This window comes from Anopheles bellator, chromosome 2, assembly GCF_943735745.2.
Source record: "Anopheles bellator chromosome 2, idAnoBellAS_SP24_06.2, whole genome shotgun sequence".
Lineage (NCBI taxonomy): Eukaryota > Metazoa > Arthropoda > Insecta > Diptera > Culicidae > Anopheles > Anopheles bellator.
The window spans coordinates 4,029,957-4,055,194 of NC_071286.1; the positions used below are offsets into that span (position 1 = coordinate 4,029,957).

Below are 25,238 nucleotides of genomic sequence, written 5' to 3' on the forward strand. Positions count from 1 at the left end.
TTATCGGATAGGTTGAACAGACTGTCAAATGGGGGGCTGTGTGTGTTTCAGAACCGCAATCTGCGGGTAAAGATCGGATATATCGGAAATCTGCACTTGTAGAGCGCACTCCCAAACGACTGAGTTGTTTAACAAGTTTCGATTGTTCCAACGAGATTCCAATTTATGAATTCCAACCATGAAGAGGAGAATCTGGAAGGGCTGCAAAATACGCTTTCACTGCTGTTACGGAAAATTTGAAGAAAATAACACAATACTTCAGTCTAAAGTCTAAATTACGTTGGTCAAAATATTGTTTACACTGTCCAATGAGATGGCTAGGGTATGTATTAAATCTCTTTCAGCCTCTCGACAATTTTCAATTCGATATCCTGTATTTTTTCTAAAATTTCAAGTTTTGTTGCTGTTTTTGGACGTCCTTGACGTGGATCGTCTTTAAGGGACTGTACGACTGTATGTTTAAATTCAGAAACCCATCTTCCTTTTGAACTAATTGAAGGCCAAGACTCCTTATGCACTTGCAACATTTGTTCATTAATTTCCTTTGATTTTAAACCTTCCAAAAATAACAATTAAATCGCTGCACGATACTTCATTTTTCAATTGTAAAAACATACTATGAGACATTTCACATTTCAACAACATTTCTTTCTAAAGTTAGTAGACGAGATAAAATAGTTTAAAAAACTACCGTTTGATCTATTGAGTATCGTTTCATTTAGCTTCAAAATTTTGACGTAAAAGGTAAACGATAAATGTGATTAATTCTGAAATTAACTACACCGATCCGTTGGATAATAATCTACAATCAATCCAGCATCGTAAAGTTGGTTCACAATCCCTAACCGTCTTCAAGGCTACACATAAGGATAATAGTAAAGTGGTCAGATTGTTCCGCAATGCTCCAAGTTTTCACACGAAAGCAAACGGCCTAATTTTGCACTCAGACAACCTTCGAAAAATTCCATTCCAGGCTATCCAAAGTGCCACCAGCATAGGTTATCTGGGCGTTTGTTTTCGAAGCGGCCACCGATGGTCACCACTTGTGCGAGGCATACTTTCTGCCATGATAAAGGCTGATACGAAAGAATCCGGGGTCTAGCGCCACCAGTGCCGGGAGCATAATCGGGGGGATGTGAGTCGCCCGCCCGCAAACGGGAGGTTACTGGGAATCTCGCAACGTGGGGGACTATCCAATCGCTTATCAGTCGCCACATTGCGGGGCTAGCGATGATGAACACTTATCGGTCCGTGCGGTTGTTATCGCCACTCTGCACTGGTCCGTAGTGCTGTCACCTGTCTGTCACCTGCGAACCCCACCAGTGGCCTGTAGGGCGTCATCTGAAACGACAAGAATTGCAGCTGGTTGTTTGAAGGTTTGGATTCCGAGAACGGACACACAGGTCAAGCAATGCCGGCCGCAACGCTGTACTACTTCCCGCTGAGCCCACCGTGTCGTTCCGTGTTGCTGTTGGTTAAGGAACTCGGTCTGACCGTGAACGTAAGTAGGGTGCTGCGTCGAACTGGACAGTGTCTAACGATTGCTTCCACCAACAGCTGAAGGAAGTGAACTCGTTGACCGGTGAAACGCGCACCGAGGAGTTTATGCGCATGAATCCGGAGCACTGCGTGCCTACGCTGGACGACAACGGGTTCCACCTGTGGGAGTCGCGCGCCATCCTCTCCTATCTGGTCGACGCGTACCGGCCCGGCCACGATCTGTACCCGAACATACCGCGCGAAAAAGCCCAAATCAATCGCGTACTGTACCACGATCTGGGCGCGTTCTTTCCGAAGTTCTTCGGTACCATCGGCAAGCTCTTCACTGGTGCGGCCACCGAGCTGTCCGAGGAGATGATAACGAGTGCCCGGAACGCGCTGACCGATCTGGAGAACTACCTCATCCGGAATGATTTCTTCGCGGGCGAGAAGATCACCATCGCCGACCTAACCCTTCTGCCCACCGTCTGCTCCGCGGTGGTAAGTGATTGTGGTCCGCGCCCGCCGTAATTACGTAATCTCTAATTCTTTTCGTGTATTCCGTGTGTAGCACTGTGGACTGGATTTGACAAAGTACCAGCGCCTGCACGGGTGGTACGAGACGTGCCGCAAGGAAGTGAAGGGCTTCCCGGAGGACGAAGCCTTAGCGATCCAGCTCGGAGAGCTCTTCCGCAGCAAGGTGCCCGCAGGACTTGCGGCGTTGAACTAGCGAGTCCCCTCCCTACCTCCCTCTTCATCACTCTCTCTCGCTCTCTCCAAAGTCGTTGATGACGTGACGCCAGCGGGCGGCGAGATAAGGCGTGCTCCAAGTATTAACCCTTCTGTCTTTTCTTGGCCGCGAGCTTCAAGGCGGAGTTGCATAATCGACGGTGACGCGAAGGGGACGCGAATTGAGTCACGGCACCGAGGGGTGCTGATGCACCCCCGGTTGATAAAACAATATAAAGATATGGCAGTGTGCAGTTCAACTTGAGTCCGTTTTTCGGGGCACTCTCACCAGATCCGATCCGAATCAGGGTAATGAACATTTGTCAGTTGAAAAATTTGACACTTTAAACTAATTTACAGTCTTCAATCAGCCAAACAGGTCCAGGTCCTGTGCTGTGTAGGGCAGCACGCACATATGATAAATTAGCAGGGCCGCCCTAATGTCCAATCGTTTGTGCTCGTTATTAAACCGATTAGCCACGGCAGTGATTAAGCACACTAGCTCTAGCCATTCCCTCGCATTCGGGACAGTTTCGCTTTACTTCTGGTTCAGCTTTTAAAGTGATTGGGTTTCAAGCTTCGCCGCTCTGGATTCGGGGATTCGAGTTTCGTGTTTCCCGAGACCATTACCATGCAAATCAATACCCACCGTAAGCAGCAGAGCTATCTTCGGCGAAAATGGAAGTGCTTCCAGCGTCGGGCCTCGAGTGGTGCCGCCGACGAAACGTTTCAACGTGCAGTCGCACCGGGTAAATGGTCAACTGAAGGAGGGAACGTATGTGAGGATAATTTACCTATGGCCAACGGTTTACAGTGTTGCTCCTGGGGCAGTGCATCGCCCTGTTGCCGGTGGTGAACATTTTCAGCACCAACATCCGAGTGGTTCGATTTAAGGTGCTGAGCGCTCGGTTCCTCTACTCGTCGGTGTACCTCACGCTGGCCGGGATCTACACCGTCCTCTCGATACGCTGGTACATCCGGAGGGGCCTAAACCTGACGTACTTTGGTGAGTGGCGGTGGGACTCCAAGCAGGCGGCGAACTATTGGCGACTTCTATTTTCGACACACAGCCAACTGCGTGTACCAATCGGTGGTGTACCTTTCGGCCATCTTTTTTCTGCTGATCGCCGTGCGCTGGGCACCGGTACTGAACGCGTTCGCCGTCTGCGAACGGTCGTTTCTGAGGGAACACTACCGCCGGCGACCGGCGGGTTCAGCCGCGTTTGGGCTGAACCTCGCGTGGAGGATCCGAGCCGCGTGCTTCACCATTTTCGCGCTGGCCCTGGTGGAGGACGGCCTGAACTACTTCTCGGCGTACGAGAGCAACATCGTGCAGATCGAAACGTGCAACCGGACGAACGTGTCGTTCTGGGAGAACTTCTACGGACGGGAGCATCCGCACATCTTTCACCTGGTGCCATTCAACGGGTTTACCGTGGCCGTAACGGAGGTAAACTTCAGTGCCGATTCCAGAGGGTGTTGGACTTTGGTTTCTTAACGTTCGGCCTGACTCGTAGTGGATCAATCGGTGCATGCGGTACACCTGGACGTACGTGGACATCTTCATCATAGCATTCAGTTACGGGGTACAGTTTCGGTTCGATCAAATCTTTCACCGCCTATGGGCCGTCCAGGGAATGTCGTGTCCTGCAAACTTTTGGTCCGATGTGCGTATGGATTACGTTGCCGTGTCGCAGTTGTTGAGCTTTCTCGATAACCAGTTCGGCCATCTGATTCTACTCGCTTGCGCCAACGATATGTACTTCGTAGCGACGCAGCTATTCAACGGGTTTCAGTAAGGACACTTGCACTACATACGCGCCAGCAATTGACCAACTCCGAACCATCCGCTCACTTTTCCAGACGCCGACGTGCCATTGCGAACTACGTTTACTTTTGGTACTCGCTTCTGCTGCTCATGTTCCGAACCATCGCCATGCTGTACATCAGTTCCGGCGTGTACGTGGCGTCCGTTCGTCCGCTGAGCCTTCTGCGGAATGTGCCGTCGAAAAATTGGGGCATAGACGTGAGTTTCGAGCATGCTTGGTGTTACTTTTTAATCCATTTTGCTCTCCCCCGCCTCGGATTGCCAGCTGCAACGGCTGACGGATGAAGTGTCCACCGGTGAGAACGTCCTGTCGGGCAAACGGTTCTTCCTGCTTAAACGGCAAATAATACTTGCGGTGAGTAGGTGCGCTTCCGTGCGCGATTCTATTTCACACTTATTGCATGTACTACGTGGTTCGCAACGTGGCGGACCAAACAATCGAGCTGTCAAATTAGAAAAACAAAACGTTTTTTTGGTTGTCAAATTTAGAGCGCTTCTGTCCACAATTCAGTTGAAATCCTATTTGATAAGAGCTTTTGCAGCTTAGCTTTAGAAACCACACAGTACTTCCGCCCTCCTGTTGTGCTATTAGCCGGTGTTTTGATTTAGTAAGCTACCCGCTCAAGCATTCAACCTACTCAGAGCCACCTCTGATTCGAACATAGTCTCCGTCGGCGGTGCACGTAAACAGATATCTGTGAGTTGTGTTTTTCTCATCAAACGGGCATTTCCCATTTCTAGATGGCTGGAACGCTGGTAACCTACGAGCTGGTGCTCCTGGATCAGGTGAAAAAAATACCGGACACTTCCACCGACTGCACGTACTTCTGAAAGGGATTCGTGACCGGGCACGCTGCAGTTCTCGGTAAACAACACCTGCACGCTTTCGCACAACATTCCACCTTCGTTTCGGTCGAACGTTTGGTTGGCTTCAATTATTCACATTGCCAGTCGTTCGGTTGACCATAACCTTCAAAATTGACAACGCTGCGCTTTGACTCGTTCCCTCGGGTCGGTTGGATGGGAATGGTTTCTTAATGAACCTAGGTTGGTCGATTCGGTTCGGGCTAATAGTTACAGGAGGAGCCCTGTGGTCACACGCTTGCAACCCGCCGGTGTGATGTGACACGTCTGTGATGCGAATCAGGACGATGGAGACGCCCAGGATTGATGACTTCCATCAGGCGGTGCGACCGTTTCTGCTGCTGTCGCAGCTGTTCTCGCTCTTTCCGCTAGTGGGACTGTTTCGGCCAACGGTGCAGGATATTGCCTTCCGATGGATCAGTCTGCGGACGGCGTACAGCTTTTACTTTTTCATCACCGCCCTCATCACACTGGGAGCTCACGTGTACTACAGCCTGACGGTGGGTCGGATGGCGATGCCCGAAATAAGTAAGTGTTTTGAAGCTTTTCGGGGAGTCGGACAAAGAATATTACAGCATCTCAGTCACCCGGTGTATCCCATAGGTGGTGTGGTTTACTACACTCTGAATTTGCTCGGAGCCATCGCGTTCTTCACGATAGCGTTCCGGTGGAAAGCAATAATGACGACGTGGCGCTCGATGGAGGACGCATTCCTGTACCCACCGTACAGCGAGCAGCGCTTTTGGACGCTGAAACGCGAAACTATTCTCATCGGAAGTACCATGCTGGTGCTAGCGTTCGGTAGGTTCGAACCCCGTTTCCAATCCGCCGGCCCGACTAATCCTCGTTCGGTCTCGGTTGTTACAGTGGAGGACGCGCTACACGTGGCGTCCGTGTACAACTCAAACTTGCAGTTTTACGAACGATGTGACAACACGACCGCCTTCTGGGCACTGTTCTACGAGCGGGAGCACCCGAAATACTTCCACTACATTCCGCCCAGTCTGCCGGTGGTCCTGCTGATTGAGATCACACACAAAATATTTCTCTACATCTGGACGTTCATGGATCTGTTCATCATCTTCGTGGGCCTGGCGCTCGCACGGCGCTACAATCAGCTCCACCGGCACGCCCTGAGCTACAAGAGCCGCCACGTGACCGACGCCGTCTGGCAGAAGGTCCGGCAGGACTATGGGTGCATCTCGAGTCTGGTGGTTTACATGGAGCGTATCATGTCGCCGATCGTTATCTTCACGACCGCCTCCGATCTGTACTTCATCTTCTATCAGATGTTCAATGCCTTCCGGTGATGGGCGCGAACGGTAACCCTCGCCGGGCCGGGTAACTAATTGCCTTTTTGTTTGCAGATTTTCGGCCTCACCACTGGCGGAGGCTTACTTCAAGTTTTCCCTCGGTTTTCTCATCCTTCGCACACTGTTCATGCTGCTGGTGTCGTCCAGCATCCACGTGGCGTCACTGAAGCTGCTCGACGTAGTCCGCTCGGTGCCGATGAGCTGCTGGTCGATAGACGTGAGTTTCCCCGGGGGGGCCGGGACGTAATGCTTCTCTGTTCGACACACGTCTTTATTGTTTCAGGTTCAACGTTTAACGAACGAAATTTTGACCGGCACCCACTGCTTGTCGGGTCACGGTTTCTTTTACCTCAAGCGAGGCATCATTCTGGCGGTACGAGAGCTATGCGAGATGTACCTTAAATTAAAAACTAACCACTGTCTTGTTGTTTAACCTCGGTTTTCGGTTTGGCGCAGATGGCTGGCACTCTCATCACATTCGAGCTGGTGATGCTGAAAGAAGCAGAGGTGACCGACGACAAGCTGGCCGAATTTTGTGATGGCACCAAGCTGGTCTACTAAACTGAAGTGCTGGTCCTCGTCCGGGTCATGGATCGAACAGCATTGGAAAAGGCCCGTAACCGTGTGCTGTGTGCTCCTTTGAGCCTCCCTTTTACTAATTCCGACTACCCACTGATAATCTGATTTGCAAATTTTCCTCCAACGCTTTGCTATTCGGAAATGAATCTGTTCCATCGCTTATTTGAATTGTTTGTAGTAAACAAGTTTCTTCCGGATGAAAGAAAAATTTAATACATAAAAGTAAACCCGTAGCGTTTCGAGGCGGCTTTCACTTAAAAAATGCAAAGTCAGCGTTGAGTTTCCATTTCGGAACCTCTTTCAGGCCAAACAATGCCAACGCAATTTCAAATAAAGATGGACGGCTTGTGATAAAAGATTAAAGATACGCTCTGCTCTAGGAACATTCTGTGCGAGTTGCTGTAACATAGTAAAACAGGCTGAAAATAATTTGTACCGTCAAGTCAAGTCATTTTAAATACTACAACAGTATAGCAAATTCTATTGAAATGCGCTTGGGCAAGCCTTATTGAATGATGTAAGCCTTATTGAAGGCAATCGACCGTGTCGAGCCCATATGAGTGCAAATGGTGCAAAGTTTGCAAAAACCTCATCTAAATTACCCGGAGCGTGATTACGAAAGTTTTCAACCCCTATGTCCTGCACAAGATTCCATCCTGGTTGGTCCGGGGGGTTCCACTTCACTGCCCGTGGCGATGTGGGACATTCGCATGAAATTGTCAATCTTCGTTAAGCCATTGCCTGTCGCCTTTACAAAGAGGTACACCTTATCCTCACATCCGCGAATCGGCGAGTTTGAACCTGGTATACTGGCAGGATCGGCGCCAATGATTTGCATGTTTAGCGAACATATTTAAGCCCTCCGCCGGTGGGCTGGCACGGACCGTTCGCTTCGCGCGGTTCGCGATGGTTCACTCGTTGTTCTACGCGACCCCCAAGGTACACCCGTTGTTGTCGGCCAAAACTTTTAGCCAACTTTCGAAGACGGTGGCCAAAAGCCGGTGGCCCATTCTCGGAGGTTAGTGAAATTCGTTCGCGCGCGTGACAACCGTAATCAGGCGTGCGTTATCAAACTCTGATGCTGATGCGCCCTTTTCAGCGCATCATTACGTAGGACATCGTAGGACGCGCCCGTCCGTGAACCGAGGGGCGTACTTTTGGCACACGTTGAGACCCGTGTTGATGGTGGGCCAAGTGTTTGGTTTAATGCCGCTGGAAGGGATGTGCAGGAGTGGACCCCGCTGGTGGAAACTCCGGTGGAAGGCAGCGACTTGGAGACAGGGGTACACTTTCACCGTCCAGTTGGGGGCACTGGTGATGTCCGGGTTCTCGCTGGCCACCTTCTGGAGCAGTGGCGTTGAGTTTGCCAAGATAAGTAAGGCGCTGTGGTGTGCAACAAGTTAACATAATTGAAATGCCATTCGTCTTTCCCGTAGTGTCATGGATGTTCTTCATCCTGAATCTGCTCATATCGGTTAACTTTAGCATCCTGGCACGGCGGTGGCCCTCCCTCGTCAATCGCTGGGCACACGTAGAGCACTCCCTCCCCGATCAACCGCTTTTGGGCGCATCCTATCGACGGATCACCCGGAATACGATACTGGCCTCCTCAGTGCTTCTGGTGAGTGCACTGATCGAACACATCCTTTCCAAACCAGCCGGTCTCCATCGGGCTTATCGCTGCCCGATTGCGAGCTTCTGGGAAGCCCATTATCGACAAGCCTTTCCGGAAATGTTCACCTTTCTGCCGTACAGCCCGTACCTGGGGTTTGTAGCGCAAATCATCGCCACGCTGCTGACGTGCTACTGGAATTTTGTGGATCTCTTTCTCATTACCGTGAGTATGGCGCTACGGGGTATCTTCCGACACCTGTGTAAGGTTATGGAACGCGCCGGGAAGAGCCACCAGCGGCCAACCGTCTGGCGGGAGCTCTGTGTCCACTACCGGAACGTGGTCGTCCTGATACGGTTGGTGAACCAACACATCGGTGCGTTCATCGTCATCTCGTACGCCAGCAACCTGTTCTTCATCTGCATTCAGCTGCTGAATGTGTTCCAGTAAGCGATCCCGATCACCGCACCCGGGATGATATCTAGAGTCTTTGCCCTTCTTGCAGACAAAATTCTTCCCTCATCGTCACGACTTACTTCTGGTACTCGTTGGTCCATCTGGTGGGGCGCATCGTAGCCGTCTCGCTGGCCGGGTCCGCCATCCACGACGACTACTGCCGACTGCGGGCCCTCTTCTACCAACTGCCGCCGGAATGTGGCAACATCGAGGAAGTAAATGTTGCTGCTCGCTTTATTTGTGTTTCTATTACGTTCCGATTCCGCGGTGGTTACTCTTCATTAGCTTCCGATTCATGGAGGGATATTTATGGTACTGTTGGCCTTCTTATCGTTCAAGGTGCAACGGTTCCGTCGGCAGGTCGCTCACGACCCCGTTGTCCTGACCGGTTACGGGTTTTTTCACTTGACACGTGAACTCATCCTGAAGGTATCCGGCCGTCGAATATGGAGTGTGTTTCTGTCCATTTCCGTTACTGACCCAATATTCCACCCTCTCTCTCTCCCTTCTCTGTCTCGCACGCGGTAGATAGCGGCCACGGTCGTAACGTACGAGCTGGTTCTAACGCAGGTTAACGAAGCGGAAGCCAAAAATGGTGACGATAATCCTTGCACGTGAGCAGCGTGCCAAGTATTCCCGACCCGACTGCCGTGTCGTGTAACGAACCGAAACTTACATGTGTCCACGGACCTATCGGTCAGATTGGACAGTTGTCATCGTGGTTGAGCACGTGTGAGCATAAATAAAACAGAGCCCGACAGAAAAGGACGCCAGGAAGGGATAATGAGACGGTGGTCAACAATTGGCCGATCAGAGCATGGCGGACCGTTCGTAATATGGGTCGACAGTTCTTCTGGGAATGAAGGAAATCGTCGAAACGGTAAAAAGTTAGCGGCAGACCGGTTTGCTAAGGCTCTCGGTTTGCTCAACTAAACTTGGAACATTTCGCATTCACTTATGAGGGACGTGCGTGCGTGCCTTCTTTTTTGGGGGGGCCTGACTTACTGAGCTTGGCCAAAGCTTTTAGTCAATGGGCGACCGTGACCGTGCGACGATGATGACGATGTGCGGAAGCGAAAAGTGTGTTAGATTAGGATTCAATTTGGAGCCATTGCCTTCGGTTCGGGGCGTTACACGGAGGGAAGTAATTTATACAAATATAATCACTTACTGCAGCCTCGCCGTTGTTGGTGAAACCTTTCGCCGTAAGGCTTACGAGGACGGCTTGTCGAGGACGGTTTGGGGCCTACGGCAAACAATGATATTTCTTTCAGCTTTTTCCTACTTTCTACGTGTTTCATTGGTTCGAGGAAGAGTCTTGTGCTTATTAAAGAAACAGTAAAACAAGTTTTAGGTAAAATCAAATATGCATCTATAAATAAAAAGGTGAACATTGATATTATGCGGTGGAGTTGGTCATCTTGCAAACCAGTACGCTTGAAGTTTATGCAATTAGAGCATAAACTTGTAAGGTACACGCTTATTTTGTTGTTAATTCTACAGCACTAGCTTATTTGAGTCATTTTTGTGTTTAGTTTCTTCCCATCACCGAGCCAATTGATTTTTAATTGTCGCACTTTCTTGAGTATTTTGCCCTGCAGTTTGCTAATTTTAAGCGTAACTTTAATTGGATCTAGTTAACGCAAAACCTTTAAAATGCTGTTTTGTAATTTTAAATGGTAAATCAATTCATTGGTAACTTTTGAGTGGAGCTAAAAAAAAGGGTTATTTAGTGCTCAAAAACATGCAGATCATACAACTCTTTAGACCTTTAAACAGTATTATTACGAGGCTCTAAATTCGAAACAACATTTCGCCTCGTGATTGAAAGTTGCGTTTTAGAAAGTAATTTTCTATGGTTAATGATTTGTTTTTGTGGAACGTGCCACAAAGGACTCGCTCTGGACCACCGCGTTGACTTGTTTAGAATAGGTGCTGTTAGATGGTGGCCGTTGATAGGGAGGTGTAATTACTTCTGCAATAATTTATGATCCTGATCCAGCGCGAGCTGATTCACTTAGTCCTTTGGGTCAATGTAAATAGTTTCAGAAAAGCGCTCCTGCTGCTCGGACCCACGATGGCCAAAAAGGTGCTGTCGAACAAGGCGCTTCTGAGAAGGACCAATACCATCAGGTAAACATCCCGGGAATTCTAATCTCTTTAGGCGTGTCCTTAAAATTTGTGACAAATCGTTTGCCCCTCCATTACAGTCTCCATATGGACGAGTTGGTGGCCGATCGCCGGAAAGTTGCGTTTCCCTTGAAAGAGAAGTCGCTTATGCCGTCCGATTGGAAGGATCGGTTGCGCTACGGTCTCGAAGCCATCTTGCACTGGCCCCGACCGATGCGAAAAGCGGATCGAGACGATTGGATCCACGATGGCACGTTTCACGACGCCATCCGGGGTGTGCTGGTCATGGCCCAACTGTTCTCCATCATGCCCGTCTGCGGAATACTGGCCAAAGATCCCCGGAAGCTACGCCTATCGTACACCAGTGCACGGGCGTTCTACGCGTACTTCTGTGCGCTGGGCATCGGGTTCCTCACCACTATGTCCGTGTACTTTTTCGCCAGCAAGCGCTACAACTTCCAGAAGATGGTGACGGCCTTCTTCTACTGCTACAACCTGTACGGAATGTACCGCTTTGGTCGGTTGGCCAAACGGTGGCCAGCGCTGATGGTAAAGTGGACCAACGTCGACCAAAGTCTGCCCCGGCAGAAGGACATCTTCGAACAGGCCGTCCTATCGAACAGGATTCGCTTGTGCTCGATTCTGGTTATGACGCTGTCCCTGTCGGAGCACCTGCTGTCAATTGTGTCGGCCGTTCACTACTCCAACAACTGCCCGGCAGTGCACGACCCGTACGAGGCGTTCTTCAAATCGAACTTCGCCTTTGTCTTCTACTACTTTCACTACTCCACCTTGCGAGGCTTTCTGACCAAGTTCTTCAACGTGATTTGCAACTTCATCTGGAGTTACCTGGATCTGTTCGTGATCGTGATCAGTATGGGCCTGTCGCACTCGTTTCGACGCATCAATGTGTACCTGAGGCAACACAAGCGAGAGGTAAGTAGGGACAGATAAGAGCATAGAAGGATCGAATAATTAATGACCTGTTACCTTATTTATCTAGAAAATGTCCGAAAAGTTCTGGGGAGAACAGCGGCAAATGTATCGGAACGTGTGTGATCTCGTGACGCTAGTTGATGATCATATTTCGGTGATCACGATGCTATCGATCTCCAACAATCTGTTCTTCATCTGTGTCCAGATTTTGAACAGCATGAAGTAAGTCTAGGTCGGCAGTACTCGTTCGGACTGAGCAAACTGACCCCTATACATTGGTTTCAGCACTCGGCCAACGTTCGTCCACACGGTTTACTTTTGGTTCAACCTCATCATCCTGATCGGCCGAACGCTGGCGGTGGCCATGTTTGCGGCGGAAGTGAACGATGAGTCGAAGCGTCCGATCGAGGTCCTGCGTACGATTCCACGCGAGGGTTGGTGCTTGGAAGCGAAACGGTTCGCCGAAGAGGTCTCCACGGACACGGTCGCCCTGACGGGGCTCAAGTTTTTCAGCATGTCCCGCAAGCTGGTGCTGAATGTGACGGGTGTCATCATTACCTACGAGCTGGTGCTGATCCAGTTCCACAAAGAGGAAGCCTCCGACGTTGACCTGTGTAAGCTCAAGCGTATGGACACGCTGTAGACGATCGGACGACAACTGGGTGCCGCGATGTTTCGGTGTTTGCTTCACTGTCCTCGTCGTAGATAGGCGTTGGCCATGTGTGTGCTTTCGTTTTGGTGTTTAGGGGATCGTTCAATCGATCGATTTCGATGTGTTTCAGTGTGAGTGGGGTTTTCTGGAGGTATGTTTCTTACTAACGACATTTTTTATATGTTGCAGGTGCCGTAAATATGTTTGATGACGATGATTAGTATGATTGATTAAGGGGGCAGTACTTAAAACTATAAAGAAAGAACCCTATGCTATGCTTGTTACTGATGTTTTAATCTATTGGAACCCTGTTACCGTTAGCGTGAGGCTAATTTATGTACAGCGGGTCCTTCGCCTATGTTCCGCATTGTCTAGGTCGTTCCAATCGATACTGGCGACATAGAACATCAACCCGACAAGAAATAAAGCTTTTTGTTAGCGGTCCATTCCTTTCAAGTTCAAGCGCACGGTGCACAGGAATTTTATAAAAACACAGCTAATTGGGAAACCCAGCTGAAGATTGTCGAACGAAACGGAAATGCTCAATCTTTGAGCATTTCACTGTGGTCGTCACGGTCGATCGAATTTTAATTGGCTCCGTTACCCGAGGTTAATACGAAGATAATGAGCTACGCAACTTTCGTGCTGATGGCGTCCCCGGAGAAGTTATAATCAATCGCCGGCCATAACGTTCACAAAAATATAGCGACGGCATACATACGTGACCTTGTTTTGGGAATCGCTCGCTCGACAGTTGCCCGTTCCTAATAACTTCAACAGCCCGCCGACTGCTTTTGGCGGGGTGAATCTAATCCATTAAAGTTGCACCGTTCATGGTGTGCTGGGGAAGTTGCTACGCAATTGTAGGGTAGCGAAGGCGACTATGGATATGAAAAGATCGTCTGGCCGAGCTAAATCGGAATACATTAATCATAATCCTCCGGCAGAATGTTGATAGACCGTTGGTCTCAACCGCTTATCAGCGGCGTTGAGATTTCAGTCCAACAAGAACTGTCGCTCCGACATGGCCCGACCATTGAGAAGCGCTAAAGGATTGTGGTTTGCTCTCGCCCTTACATTGGCCTCTGTATCTGGCGGACGACGTAAGTAGCACACAGAATCTTCGAATGAAACGAGAAACTACTCCGTTGTACCGTGGTTCTAGTGGCACTTCGACATCCGTGCATCACGGTTACGGAACTACCTGGCCGGTGCGTGCCAGTGAAACAGTGCGATAATATTCTGTCAACTCTGCGCAAGGATGTGCACACGATCGAAGACATCCGGTTTGTGGAGGACAGTGCATGTGGTCACACCGCAGACGGCAAGGCGCTCGTTTGTTGCGCACAAAGCCCTCCATCGACTAGCGAAGGACCTAAAGTTGATGAGATAGCCAGAAATCACTCCTCAACGGTCCATTTGCCCCGTGCGTGCGGTGTCCAAACGGAGCTAAACAGCAGCACTGTCGGTCGCCATCCATGGAACGTTCTGCTTCACTATAAAGGTAAAGGGCAAATCTTTGTCGCCAATAGGCCGTTTTTCTAAGATCATTTTGGGTTTGCCTTGTATTAGCTGCCTGTAAGTAAACTGTTTTATTTGTTTTCCGTTTTAGCGTATGAAAACCGGTTCTTTTGTGGTGGCTCACTAATATCGGACCAGTACGTGCTAACGGCAGCCAGCTGCGCCGATGACACGTTGTCTTGGGCAAAGTACATTGAACTGTGGTCACCAATTAAGACATGGCCAATAATGTGTTCCTTCTCCTTTCCAGCCTCACAGTCAGACTCGGCGAGTGGGATCTGGATTCGACGGTTGATTGTAGTGTGGCCCAAGATCTAGTGTGCGCTGACCCTGCGTTCGATGTGATGGTGACGAAGGTTATCCTTCACGAAGCCTACCGCGATCGGAGGCGAATCGATTTGGCGTTGCTCAGATTGGCTCAAAAAGTCCCACTCAACGATTGGGTAGCTCCAGTCTGTTTACCGGGAACCACCGACGGCAAGGCGCAAGACTTCCAAGCGGCCGGATGGAATCAGAACACTTGTGGTGAGAGTTAGTTACTTGCGGGCGCGTCTAAGGACTCTGTTACTTTTATTTTGTGTTTTCAGAGCTTAGTGGTTATCGATACAAAACGATCACAAACTACCGGGCGGCCAATAAAACTGCATGCGGTCGGTATTTGTCCTCGGTTCCCGCTGAGGCATCACATCACATGTGTGTGTCCTCAAGCGAACGAGCATTGGTGGTGGAGCCTGGAGGAGGCTTGACGGCGACGAAAACGTTCGACGAGGATCGTAACAGCAAACGGGCGGAGTTGGCCGGTGTGCTCAATTCACTCTCGAACTGTGCAAACTTTGACGGTCATTTGGTATTTACTAAGATCGAACCCTTCCTGAGCTGGATCGTGGAAGCTTTAGAGCCCTGAGCGATCACGTTTGTGGTGTGTTAAATATTCCATTTCTTTAGCAAATAAATCCATATTATTGTGTTTTCTAAATATTTTGGTTACTTTCTTTTAAATGAAGATCATGGCACGAACCACTAGAATGAGTCTAGCACGGTTTTGCCTGTCATTATCAAGCGAGGTCATTATCAACTTGCTAGAAAAGTCAGTGGTATTGAACGACTGAGATCGCTATCAACGATCGTGTGAGCACACTATGGCTCTAGGGTACCCACGATCCACTCGAGGTACTGATTGACACGCGTATAAACACCGGGAACTCCCTGCAAACCACACTTCCTGCCAAAGCTGACCACTCCGGCCAGATACATTAGCGGACCTTTGTCGCTGTTGCCGTTGTACATCAGCGGACCACCGGAATCGCCTCGACAAGAGTCTTTGTTCGCATCGCCTCCAGCACAAACTTGCGTACCGTCAATGTCTGCGCGCGGGTAGCTTTGCTGGCAGCTGGCCTCCTGTACGCCCTTGATCACCACGAAGAGTTTGTATTGACTTTGGGGTGCTAAAACGAGCATCAAGATCGCATGTATTAATCGTACATTATTACTTCATTAATCATCCTTACCCTCCTCCGTTTGACCCCATCCAGCGACCATGAAGCTTTGCCCATCGTACGATCGCGTACGCTCGCCATCGCTGAGCGGCAGGCAGATCGGTTGAACAAAGTCCGTAAACTGGGCCGGTTGCACCAAGCGTATCAGGGCGATATCGTTCTTCACCCGCGACAACGTCGTGGCGTAGTTTGGATGCACGATGAGCCGCTCGACCGCAATATCCTGCACCGGATCGGCACAGATTTGCTCGTCGAAGATCGTGGTGCAGTCGCGTTCCGCTTGCAGATCCCATTCACCTAACCGGACAGCAGTTCTTTGTTGTGGACGAGAAAGCAAAGCGGGCTGATCATGATACTATCGGAAGACGTGCAGCCCTCGGTCAGCTTCTTACATCGTCCAAGATCGCGCGATGTTGTTGATACAGTGGGCAGCCGTGAGAACGTAACGATTGCTAATCAACGATCCTCCACAGTGGAACTTGAGATCACCATCTAAGGCGGGGGAAACGGAAAGGTTCATTAAGACTCTGCGCCTCCTGATAGTGCTCCCCGGGTTGTGCTTACTATTTCGTCGGTGCTGTATCAGAGCGGTCCACGGAAACTCGTCGATCTTGGCCCGTTCTCCCCCGATGATCCGATCCGAGTACTGGATGCCGCAATCCTTTGGCAGAAGCTTCACTTGTTCCGAGAACTGCCCGAGGTCCTGTCGTGTGATCGTAGCCAACGTAGTGGATGGTGGGGCCGACGGGCGTGTCGGAGTGGTCGGAGTGGTTGGGTTCCCCACACTATCGGGAGCCGCACAGCAAACGAGCACCTTCCGTTCGCGGACACCACAACGACTACTCTCCAGGTACTGCACATCGTTCGCCGTCAGAACCGGTTTGTAGAGGAGCGTTCGGACGTAGCTGCACTGCGCCACCAGCACACAGGTTCCAGCCGTTCGCTCCGGTGTGGTGCACGGGTCGAGATCTGCAGAGATAACACCAGACGGACAGCCTGTTAGTCTTCGTCTTTGTCTGTGCGAACTGTGACATATCGTTCGGATCGTGCCCTTGACGGGATCATCCTCCGACCGATACGTCGTTTGACAACCACGCAAACGCTACTAACACTGTGCACTAGTAACACCGAACGCCACAGCGACGGCTACGGCCACTATCACCTGCAAACGGGAACTCTTCGATGGCATGGTAATTGCGTGCGGGACAGGAAGACAATCGGGGAACAGGTCGCTCTACACAATGGCAACTAACACAGCTCCGCTAGGGGCGAATGATCACGATCGAGTGTCGTACATCTCGAGATTTACACTCGCTGTCCGGTGCCGGCCGGTAACAACCCGTCCGGTGCGATGGTGGGGAGAAGATACGGGGAAACGAGTTTTGTTTATTGTTGTCATAATTCTGTCTTGCTTACTCATTCGCTATCTCTTTCCTCTCTCTCACTCTCTCAGACATTCGAGGCAGAGAGAGAGAGAGAGAGAGAGAGAGAGAGATCACGTTGTGAGACGCTTACTGATCGTGCGCAAGGGTATTTCCCAAGTCGGTTTGGAATCGTTCTCTATTTGACCGGTGGCGGTTTGGGGAACTTTCTCAAATCCGGCTTTTGAAGACGCTTGTTAGAGACGTAGTCTTGTTCGGTAAAAAATAAAACTTTATTCGATCCTCCTGCTTCTTCGAGATGAATTTCTGTTTGCGTGGCTCAGCAAAGCGTTTTAGTTGGCGTTGGCAAACACGGATCCCTACTCCATGGTTTCCAGGACCCAGTCCGTAAATTCACTCATGCGCGTGTACACTCCGGGAACTCCGGAAGTGCCGCACTGCTCCAACCCGAAGCTTACCACACCGGCTAAGAACCAGAATCGGTTGGTGGACCCATTCGAGGCCACGTAACGCATTAGCGGGCCACCGGAATCACCCCGGCACGAGTCTTTCCCCTTTTCGCCCCCGGCACACAGTTGCGTGCCGGTAATGTCTAGCCGTACATCGGTGAACGCGTCGGCGCACGCATCGTTACCCCAGAGCGGGACCTGCAGATGGAGCTTCAGCGTGCTGGAGGAGCTTTTTTCCGTCTGGCCCCAGCCGGCCACGGTGGCAAACTTGCCGGTCAGATTTTCCGCCCGCATGTTGTCCGCCGTCGGTAGACAGATTGGCCGAATGTAGTCGGTTGACTCGACCGTCTCCGCCAGCTGGAGCAGCGCAATATCGTTGTAATCGGCACCGTTCTGTTTGTAGTACTCCGGGTGCACCACGTAGGTCGTGATCAGCACATCCCGTACCGGGTCAGCACAGTCGTCATCTTCACAGTCGATATCTTTGGTCGTATCATGCTCACCGAGCCTCACTTGGTAGACGATCCAGCTCGACGGGACGCCTTCGATGCAGTGTGCAGCGGTCAGGACATACTGGCTGTGGATTAGTACCCCACCGCAGTGGAACCCGTACCGATTGTTGGCTGAAGATTAAGAGGGGAGGTTGGGTCATCAGAGGAATTAAGTACATGACGGAGTATTCCGGTGCTTACTCTTGTAGTACTGAATTCGCGCCAACCACGGGTAATCACCGAGATGCGTGACCGATCCTCCGACGATGCGGTTCGAAAGCATCGCACCGCATTCGCCGGGTTTCGGCAACTCAACCGGCACACCGAAACGTGTCGGAAGTTTGCGCGAAAACGGGCAGCAGGCCAACACCGAGCTCCCCTGTGTTCCGCATTTGGCCTTCACTATGTAGTCCCGCTCCCCGGCCGTCAGCGCGGTCTTCTTCATCAGCAGCTCACGGATTGTGGAACAGGAACGCAACAGCACGCAGGTACCCTGCTGGTCATCCGGCGTACGGCACTCGTCGTACAGGTTCACTGTTCACAGCAAATGGGGAGCATAGAAAGAATCTTATTGCACCCGGCAACAGGAAGGACGATCGCGATACTCACGTGCCCATGATAACCCGCAGAACGTGCCGAGAAGCAACAGCAGTACCGCTGGGGATGTCTGCAGTTTCATCTTCCTTCTGGTCTGGCGGAACGAGGCCTATATAATCAGCCGCAACGGACTGGATTGTAAAACACGGAGCGACACTCTGTGGAACAGCGGCCTGTTTCGTTTTGACTCGTTGCTGCTTTTGTGATCGGATTGCACCGCTTCGTGCTCGCGATCGCACGGGGAACCCAATCGAATCTCCGAACCAGTCGGCTCCACACTTCCTTTACGCGCTGCTCCGCTTCTACTGCCGCCAATGGCTACTCCGTTGTTTTGATGGAGATGCGCGAAGGCTGCTCAAAACAAGCACACCAACACAGACGGCGGGTCACGAGGAGCCTGTGGAATTTTCGTTTCGAAAACTGCGTTCTATCAACGCGCGGCGAGCAGAGGGCGCCACCGTAGGGGTCATTTTCGAGGTGAAACCGATTTTGATACGGCGGCCGGCCTACTCTGTGACTTCTCGCCCTTGGTGGAATTTTTGATCGGACGCAAATTGTTTGAAACTTCTAAAAGCAGCCAGTGTCGGTTTGTATCATTTCATGTTTACAATGGAATTCTAAGTTATTGATGAAATAACTTGTGGTTCAATCGAAACACTTCTGCAATTTCCCCACTGATAACGTGTAGGCAGATTGCGGTTCAGGAATCTCCGATAGTTTCGGAAAAAACATGTTTACATGTGCGATAAGCCACAGGAACCGTACTGAGTGGATGGAATAGTGTTGCGTGCGGTGTTCAAATACAGCATCCCACGGTAGCTACGTCTCGGTACCATCGGTCCTCAAGGTGACCACGTTGCGCTCATCCGGGAAGCTTTGCGAACCTTCATCACAACCCCACCAGAAGAACATGAAGCGAGGGATTTTACTCTGTTTCCGGTGGGCTGATCGCGAAACAAGTTTGTGTTGCCGTGTTGGCCACGGTCTTCCCAGCTGAAGGACCGGTTCGAAAACGGCCGAATGATCACGGTTGAAGAAGCGCGTCTCGGTCGTCGCGGATAATCCACCAGTTAACGGGTGTCACACTGGAACCATCCAACCGGGCCGTACGAACGGTCACCGACACACGATTCAAACCTGTTCGCCGGCGATCACTTTTGCGGCGATCGTGCTGGTGTTTGTTAGGAAATGCGAGAACCGCGAAGAGGAGTCTCCCTCGTTGGGGTTATCAGTAATCGAAGGTCATTCCACCGACCGTGGGCCCGGCATTGACGAATGAGTCGTCGAAGCCCGCCCGAGTACCGGTTTCTTTCATTGTGTGCGTGCGTGAGCAAAAGCTCATCATAGAACCGGCCGATCGCCCGCCTAGCTGCTGTGGCACGCAGTCCTGTGTCGACGGTGGCAAGAAGCAGATCGGATACGATCTTCGAAACCCAGCGGAACAATGTCTCGGCGAGGCGCAGCGGGAGCCCCCTGGGTTCGATTAGTACTCTGTGTGGCAGTAGTACAGGGCGGCCTGGCACTAGGTAGGTGCAGCTGTGCCAAAAAAGTCAAAGATGATGGTTTATTTCATGCCTTTTCGCTTCTCCTCCAGAACTGGACCAATCGTGTGTGAATCCGGACGGTGAAGCGGGAACCTGTATCCTGTTCCGCGAGTGTCAACCGTTACTCACTATTTACAACAAACCGATCAATACGCCCGACGATACGGAGTTTCTGCAAGCGAGCCGATGTGGTGTATCGCAAGGCAAACCGCTGGTAAGTCAGTTTTGCTGAAAGAAGCTACTCCCGACCACGACGATTGAGTTGACGGTGATTCTGTGTTATAGGTGTGCTGTGCAGGAGTGGTAAAAACGGCCCCCAGCCTGCCGGAACCCCCGTACTGTGGTGTGCAGCTGTCCGATCGGGTGTACGGTGGGCAACCGACCAAAATTGACGAGTTTCCCTGGACGGCGCTGATTGAGTACGAAAAGCCGAACGGTCGTTTCGGTTTCCACTGCGGAGGCTCGCTGATCAACAAGCAGTACATCGTGACGGCAGCTCACTGTATAGTTTCGATTCCGAAAACCTGGAAGGTGTAAGTAGAGCATTCACACCGGTACCGGCCAGAAGATCGGAATAAGTGTGCTAATTAAAGAATTTCACCGTCAGTCACCGGGTTCGGCTGGGCGAATGGGATCTGAGTTCATCGGCCGATTGTGAGGACGATTTCTGCTCCACGTCACCGATCGATCTGGACATCGAGAAGATTATCGTACACCCGGGATACGATACGCGGGACCAGAGTCACATCAACGATATCGCGCTGATTCGTTTCACCCGACAAGTGGAGTACACGGAGCTGGTGCGACCAATCTGTCTGCCGCTATCGGAAGCGGTTCGCTCCCGGAGCCACGTGGGACTGTCGAGCTTTGCTGCCGGCTGGGGTAAAACGGAGACGGCTTCCGCCAGCGACAAGAAGCTGAAGGTCGAACTGAACATCAAGAGCTTGGACGAGTGCGCACTGACTTACCGGCGGAGCGGTATCAATCTTCAGTCGACGCAGATGTGTGCCGGAGGAGTGCGTGGCCAGGATACGTGCAGTGGTGACTCCGGTGGGCCGCTGATGCGACAGCTGACCGGCACCTGGTACCTGCTCGGTGTGGTTAGCTTCGGACCGCAAAAGTGCGGCTCGGCGGGAGTGCCCGGTGTCTACACGAATGTGATAGCGTACACGGATTGGATCCGCAATACCATTTAAACGAATCCGTGGGGTTCGGTAGAATCTGATATGGGTGAACCAAAATAAACCAACCAACCACAAACCAAACATGCTCCGCTTTGATCAGTCGTATGATGTATTCAAAGCCTTAGTAAAGTGAAATTGGCACGAAAGAACCACCGTGTTATAAATTTAAATCCGCTCTTCTAAGATTAAAGAAAAATACCGTATTGTGGCATCTGGCTGTGGAACCAGTTTTTCGGTAGAAGACAACAGCCCCCCCTGGACCGCACTGATAGAGGTCGTTTTGGATTCCACTGCGAAGGATCGCTGATAAAGCGAACGGTACATCGTAATGGTAGTAGTGTAGGTACAGCACTTCAATTAGAACCGATTAAAGATTCGCATCATTGTTCGAATTATGGAATTTCTTTTAAGTCAGCAGGTTCGATTGATCGAGTTGAATCTGGGTTCATCGATCGAATGGTAACCAGGATATCAAGGGTAAAGAACATTGGAAAACGAAATAAATTAATATCAAATAAAAAACAGAAATTTTTTTTCTTAGAACTTCCTTTTAAATGAGTTACAAAATGGTGCTTGTTGTTGCTCCGTTGTTCCAGAAGAAGAAAGTTTTTTCTTCCATTTTTTAAACTTAAACACTGTCCGCCAGAGGTCTTGATTCTCTGAGCTCAACTAGAACAGAACAAGCAGAGGAGCAAGGCGTTGTTTACCTCTAAATACGCAGCTGGAAAGCCCACCAACACAGTCGGTAGGTGCGAAAACGAAACACTTACACGGGAGAAGAAAACCGGCTATCGGTTCATTAATACCGCCTTCGATGATAACCGGTGCAGGGATGGTGACCGTGAATGTTGGAATTCCCTAAGGAAATCCCCCTTGCGGTAGTAGCACCAAAACCAAAGAGTTTGGGAAGTGTGTTTTGTGGCGGCTAGAAAAACTAGTTCGCTGAAAAGCCGGTTTCGCCGTGGGCCGTAAGGAAGCTGTTCCATTACACAGTCCATTGAGACATTGTTGAATGGCTCCGATAAAACAATAACTCTCGATGAAACAATCGGTAGCTCGAAAGTTTCGAAATGATACGGCACGTGTGATCGGTTGCCCTAAGCCCTAAGGAAGGTGACACAAAGCTTAGGGCAAAAGAACCTGTAGAAGTATGCTGTGTTCCCGGTCCGGACTACCGGTTTGGACCGCTTCCGTGACGGTTGTATGCACTCGCGCGGTGGTGGTGTAGGTTATAAGTTGCTTCTACTGCAAGGAAACCCAGGCTCACCAGTCTGGTCTCATCATTGAAGAGAAGCAGTCGACTGGAGCCGAACCGAAGCGACCATCGAAGAGTGCTTATTCGCGGCTAAAGACGGACCGGGAGCAGTGAGATGGTATTCAACAGTGAATATGCTGCCGGAAGGGCGCTGATGTTGGTGATTGGTTTGCTAACAATCGCAGGTCAAAGCGTGCTGTCTCTAGGTAAAGAAATTTGAATTCGTGAGAAGTGATTACGGTTTAGCCTTCATTTTTTAATTGATCCCATCCCGTCAACAGAGCTCGGCCAATCGTGTGTTAATCCGCGAGGTCAGCAGGGTAGTTGCATTCAGTTCTCCGAGTGTCAACCGTTGCTAAGTATTTACAATAAACGCACGCCAACGACGGAGGATAAACAGTTTTTGCTCAACAGCCGGTGCGGCACCTACAACTCCAAAATACTGGTAAGTAACGCTGACATTGGGTTTCGCTCCATTGTGTGCCCCACCACAGATGTTTGGACCGTGGAGTTATCACGGATCCAAAACAACTTATGCGATCAGACCCCGCGGCCATGTGTTATGTTTTATGTGAGAGAAAAAAAGCTGAACGCGGAACCGCCATGAACTTAAGACAGTACGCTATCAACGCGCATGGCCTGCCCTGATTAGATGGCGTAGAAGGTTCATCAGTTTTAGAACTACGTGTTTTAGTACTTCTTCCGTTTGCGGTCCCATAGCCTTGACACACAACCGGTTTTTATGTTTAGAATTTGTAATCATCTTTTCATCACCCCAAGACAAATGCACACGTTTTTTGAGGTTGACAAAAAGGGACTAACCAGATTCCTCCTCGGCAGGTTTGTTGTGTCGGAGCGGCCCAAGCACAGAGAACCTCGTTGCCGGAGCCCCCAAATTGTGGTTTACAGCTGTCGGACCGTGTTGTCGGTGGTCAGCCAACGCAGGTCGATGAATTTCCGTGGACAGCACTGATCGAGTACCAGAAACCGGGCGGTCAATACGGTTTCCACTGTGGCGGGTCGCTGATCAACCAGCGCTACATCGTGACGGCAGCCCATTGCATTAACGCCGTTCCTCGTAGCTGGAAGCCGTGAGTAGTTGGCGCACGTTGATGCTAATTAAGGAAAGAAGAAACTAATTCCGGTGTTTCCTACTTCAGGTATCGTGTCCGGTTGGGCGAGTGGGATCTGGGATCGTCGACCGATTGTGAGGCTGACTTCTGTGCCCCCGCACCGATTGATTTGGACATTGAGCAGATCATTGTTCACCCCGGGTATGACAGCAGGGACGCTGCCAACCTCAACGATATTGCCCTGATCCGTTTTAAACGTAATGTGCAGTACTCGGACGTGATCCGCCCGATCTGTCTGCCGCTTTCGACGTCAATTCGGAACCGAAACTACGTTGGGTTATCGAGCTATGCTGCCGGTTGGGGTAAAACGGAGACGGCTTCCGCCAGTGACAAGAAGCTGAAAGTGGAACTTCACATCACGGGTCTAAACGATTGCGCTCAAGTGTACTCGCGCGGTGGCATCTACTTACAGTCATCACAGATGTGTGCCGGAGGGGTCCGTGGTAAGGATACGTGCAGCGGCGACTCCGGTGGGCCGCTGATGCGACAGGTCTCGGGCACCTGGTACCTGTACGGTCTGGTCAGCTTTGGACCGCAAAAGTGTGGCACGGCGGGAGTCCCCGGTGTGTACACCAACGTTCTGGAGTATACGGATTGGATTCGGAACAACATCTCTTAGATTTAGTGACGTACTAATGACATGACCCACTCTAACTGGAACTCTAATAGATTGTAGCACGCGAGCATTGGTTTAAGCAATAAAGTGGTTTAAACTCTACACGTCATTCAAGGCTTAGTTTTTATTACTAAATACTATGTATCACATTGCAACAGATACCGTTTTGTTTCGGTTTTTGGTAAGCAAATTATACGCATTTCCAGAACTGTACAAAAAAATACATTAAAATAATAAAAAAGTTTAAGTCATTTAGATAAAATAAAGTATATTTCTTCACGCTCGCCGGTAAAGATCGTCGTTGTCACGCAGATGACCTGCGTTCGACTCTTGAAGCCGCTATGACAGAAGGGTTGGCGCTGGGCCAACAGCCTATCCTGTGAAAACACAGCGTTACAATAAACAACAGAGGTAAACATTGAATCACTTATCTAATTTTCTTCACATATAATGATCTCTCCGCTGCTGTGGGACTGCTCTGTAGCGTATTATGAAGCCAAGAAGTGAGAGGATAACCCCGAATTTTAACCCATCAAAGGTTAGGCACTGACGATTGGCAACGAACATCACCCAGATGTTTTTGTGCAATATTGATAATCGCAATATTATATAAGAGGCAACATAAAATAAAACACCGGAAAGGTCAAAGCTGGCTTTGATAATCGCTTGCATTGCAGAATTTTTGCGCTCGGATCCGTAAGTACCTGGGAGCTTTGAAGGTCAGTTTCAATCGTGTATTCACGGAATACACTCCCCTGGCACAGTGAAAGTAATCGTCCATCGACAGTTCTCAGCCATGTCGTTGGGAGATCGTCCCCTACTTAAGTGGTGTCTCGTGGCAATCGGCTGTTACGCAGCGTTGGCTACAAGTGTACTAGCACTCGGTAAAACATAAACTTAATATGAAATGAAAATTGTAAAACTCAGCACCACTTTACCGCGACAGAGATTGGAGATCCATGCCAGGACCTCAAGGGTGCGCCGGGAAGATG

At 50.3% G+C, this 25,238-nt stretch overlaps 5 protein-coding genes across 5 annotated transcripts in view; 3 read left to right on the forward strand and 2 right to left on the reverse strand.

The window, feature by feature from the left end:
* Positions 1-1,290: 1,290 nt before the first annotated feature.
* On the forward strand, positions 1,291-2,450 carry LOC131208946 (glutathione S-transferase 1-like). Its single transcript, XM_058201893.1, has 3 exons — positions 1,291-1,501; positions 1,558-1,980; positions 2,051-2,450. The coding sequence occupies exons 1-3, from the start codon at positions 1,412-1,414 to the stop codon at positions 2,207-2,209; spliced, it is 672 nt and encodes a 223-aa protein (XP_058057876.1). The 5' UTR covers positions 1,291-1,411; the 3' UTR covers positions 2,210-2,450.
* An 11,152-nt stretch (positions 2,451-13,602) lies between these two features.
* Positions 13,603-15,003, forward strand: LOC131212035 (CLIP domain-containing serine protease B9-like). Its single transcript, XM_058205756.1, has 5 exons — positions 13,603-13,681; positions 13,744-14,082; positions 14,191-14,287; positions 14,350-14,630; positions 14,687-15,003. Exons 1-5 carry the CDS (start codon positions 13,603-13,605, stop codon positions 15,001-15,003), a joined length of 1,113 nt encoding a protein of 370 aa, XP_058061739.1.
* On the reverse strand, positions 14,636-16,951 carry LOC131211864 (CLIP domain-containing serine protease B4-like). The gene is made up of 5 exons (XM_058205517.1): positions 16,706-16,951; positions 16,160-16,564; positions 15,988-16,087; positions 15,608-15,909; positions 14,636-15,544 (listed from the first exon to the last, which is right to left on the reverse strand). The coding sequence occupies exons 1-5, from the start codon at positions 16,782-16,784 to the stop codon at positions 15,237-15,239; spliced, it is 1,194 nt and encodes a 397-aa protein (XP_058061500.1). The 5' UTR covers positions 16,785-16,951; the 3' UTR covers positions 14,636-15,236.
* Positions 16,952-17,225: 274 nt separating this feature from the next.
* On the reverse strand, positions 17,226-18,659 carry LOC131211865 (serine protease easter-like). The gene is made up of 3 exons (XM_058205518.1): positions 18,527-18,659; positions 18,119-18,451; positions 17,226-18,049 (listed from the first exon to the last, which is right to left on the reverse strand). The coding sequence occupies exons 1-3, from the start codon at positions 18,594-18,596 to the stop codon at positions 17,337-17,339; spliced, it is 1,116 nt and encodes a 371-aa protein (XP_058061501.1). The 5' UTR covers positions 18,597-18,659; the 3' UTR covers positions 17,226-17,336.
* Positions 18,660-19,884: 1,225 nt separating this feature from the next.
* LOC131212036 (transmembrane protease serine 9-like) overlaps positions 19,885-25,238 on the forward strand; it is a 6,537-nt gene continuing 1,183 nt past the window's right edge. The window contains exons 1-8 of the mRNA XM_058205757.1: positions 19,885-20,040; positions 20,109-20,272; positions 20,344-20,591; positions 20,666-21,253; positions 22,609-22,703; positions 22,779-22,942; positions 23,338-23,588; positions 23,658-24,246. Coding sequence (XP_058061740.1) covers positions 19,959-20,040; positions 20,109-20,272; positions 20,344-20,591; positions 20,666-21,253; positions 22,609-22,703; positions 22,779-22,942; positions 23,338-23,588; positions 23,658-24,246 — 2,181 coding nt within the window. The 5' untranslated portion in view covers positions 19,885-19,958. The remainder of the gene's footprint in view (positions 20,041-20,108; positions 20,273-20,343; positions 20,592-20,665; positions 21,254-22,608; positions 22,704-22,778; positions 22,943-23,337; positions 23,589-23,657; positions 24,247-25,238) is intronic.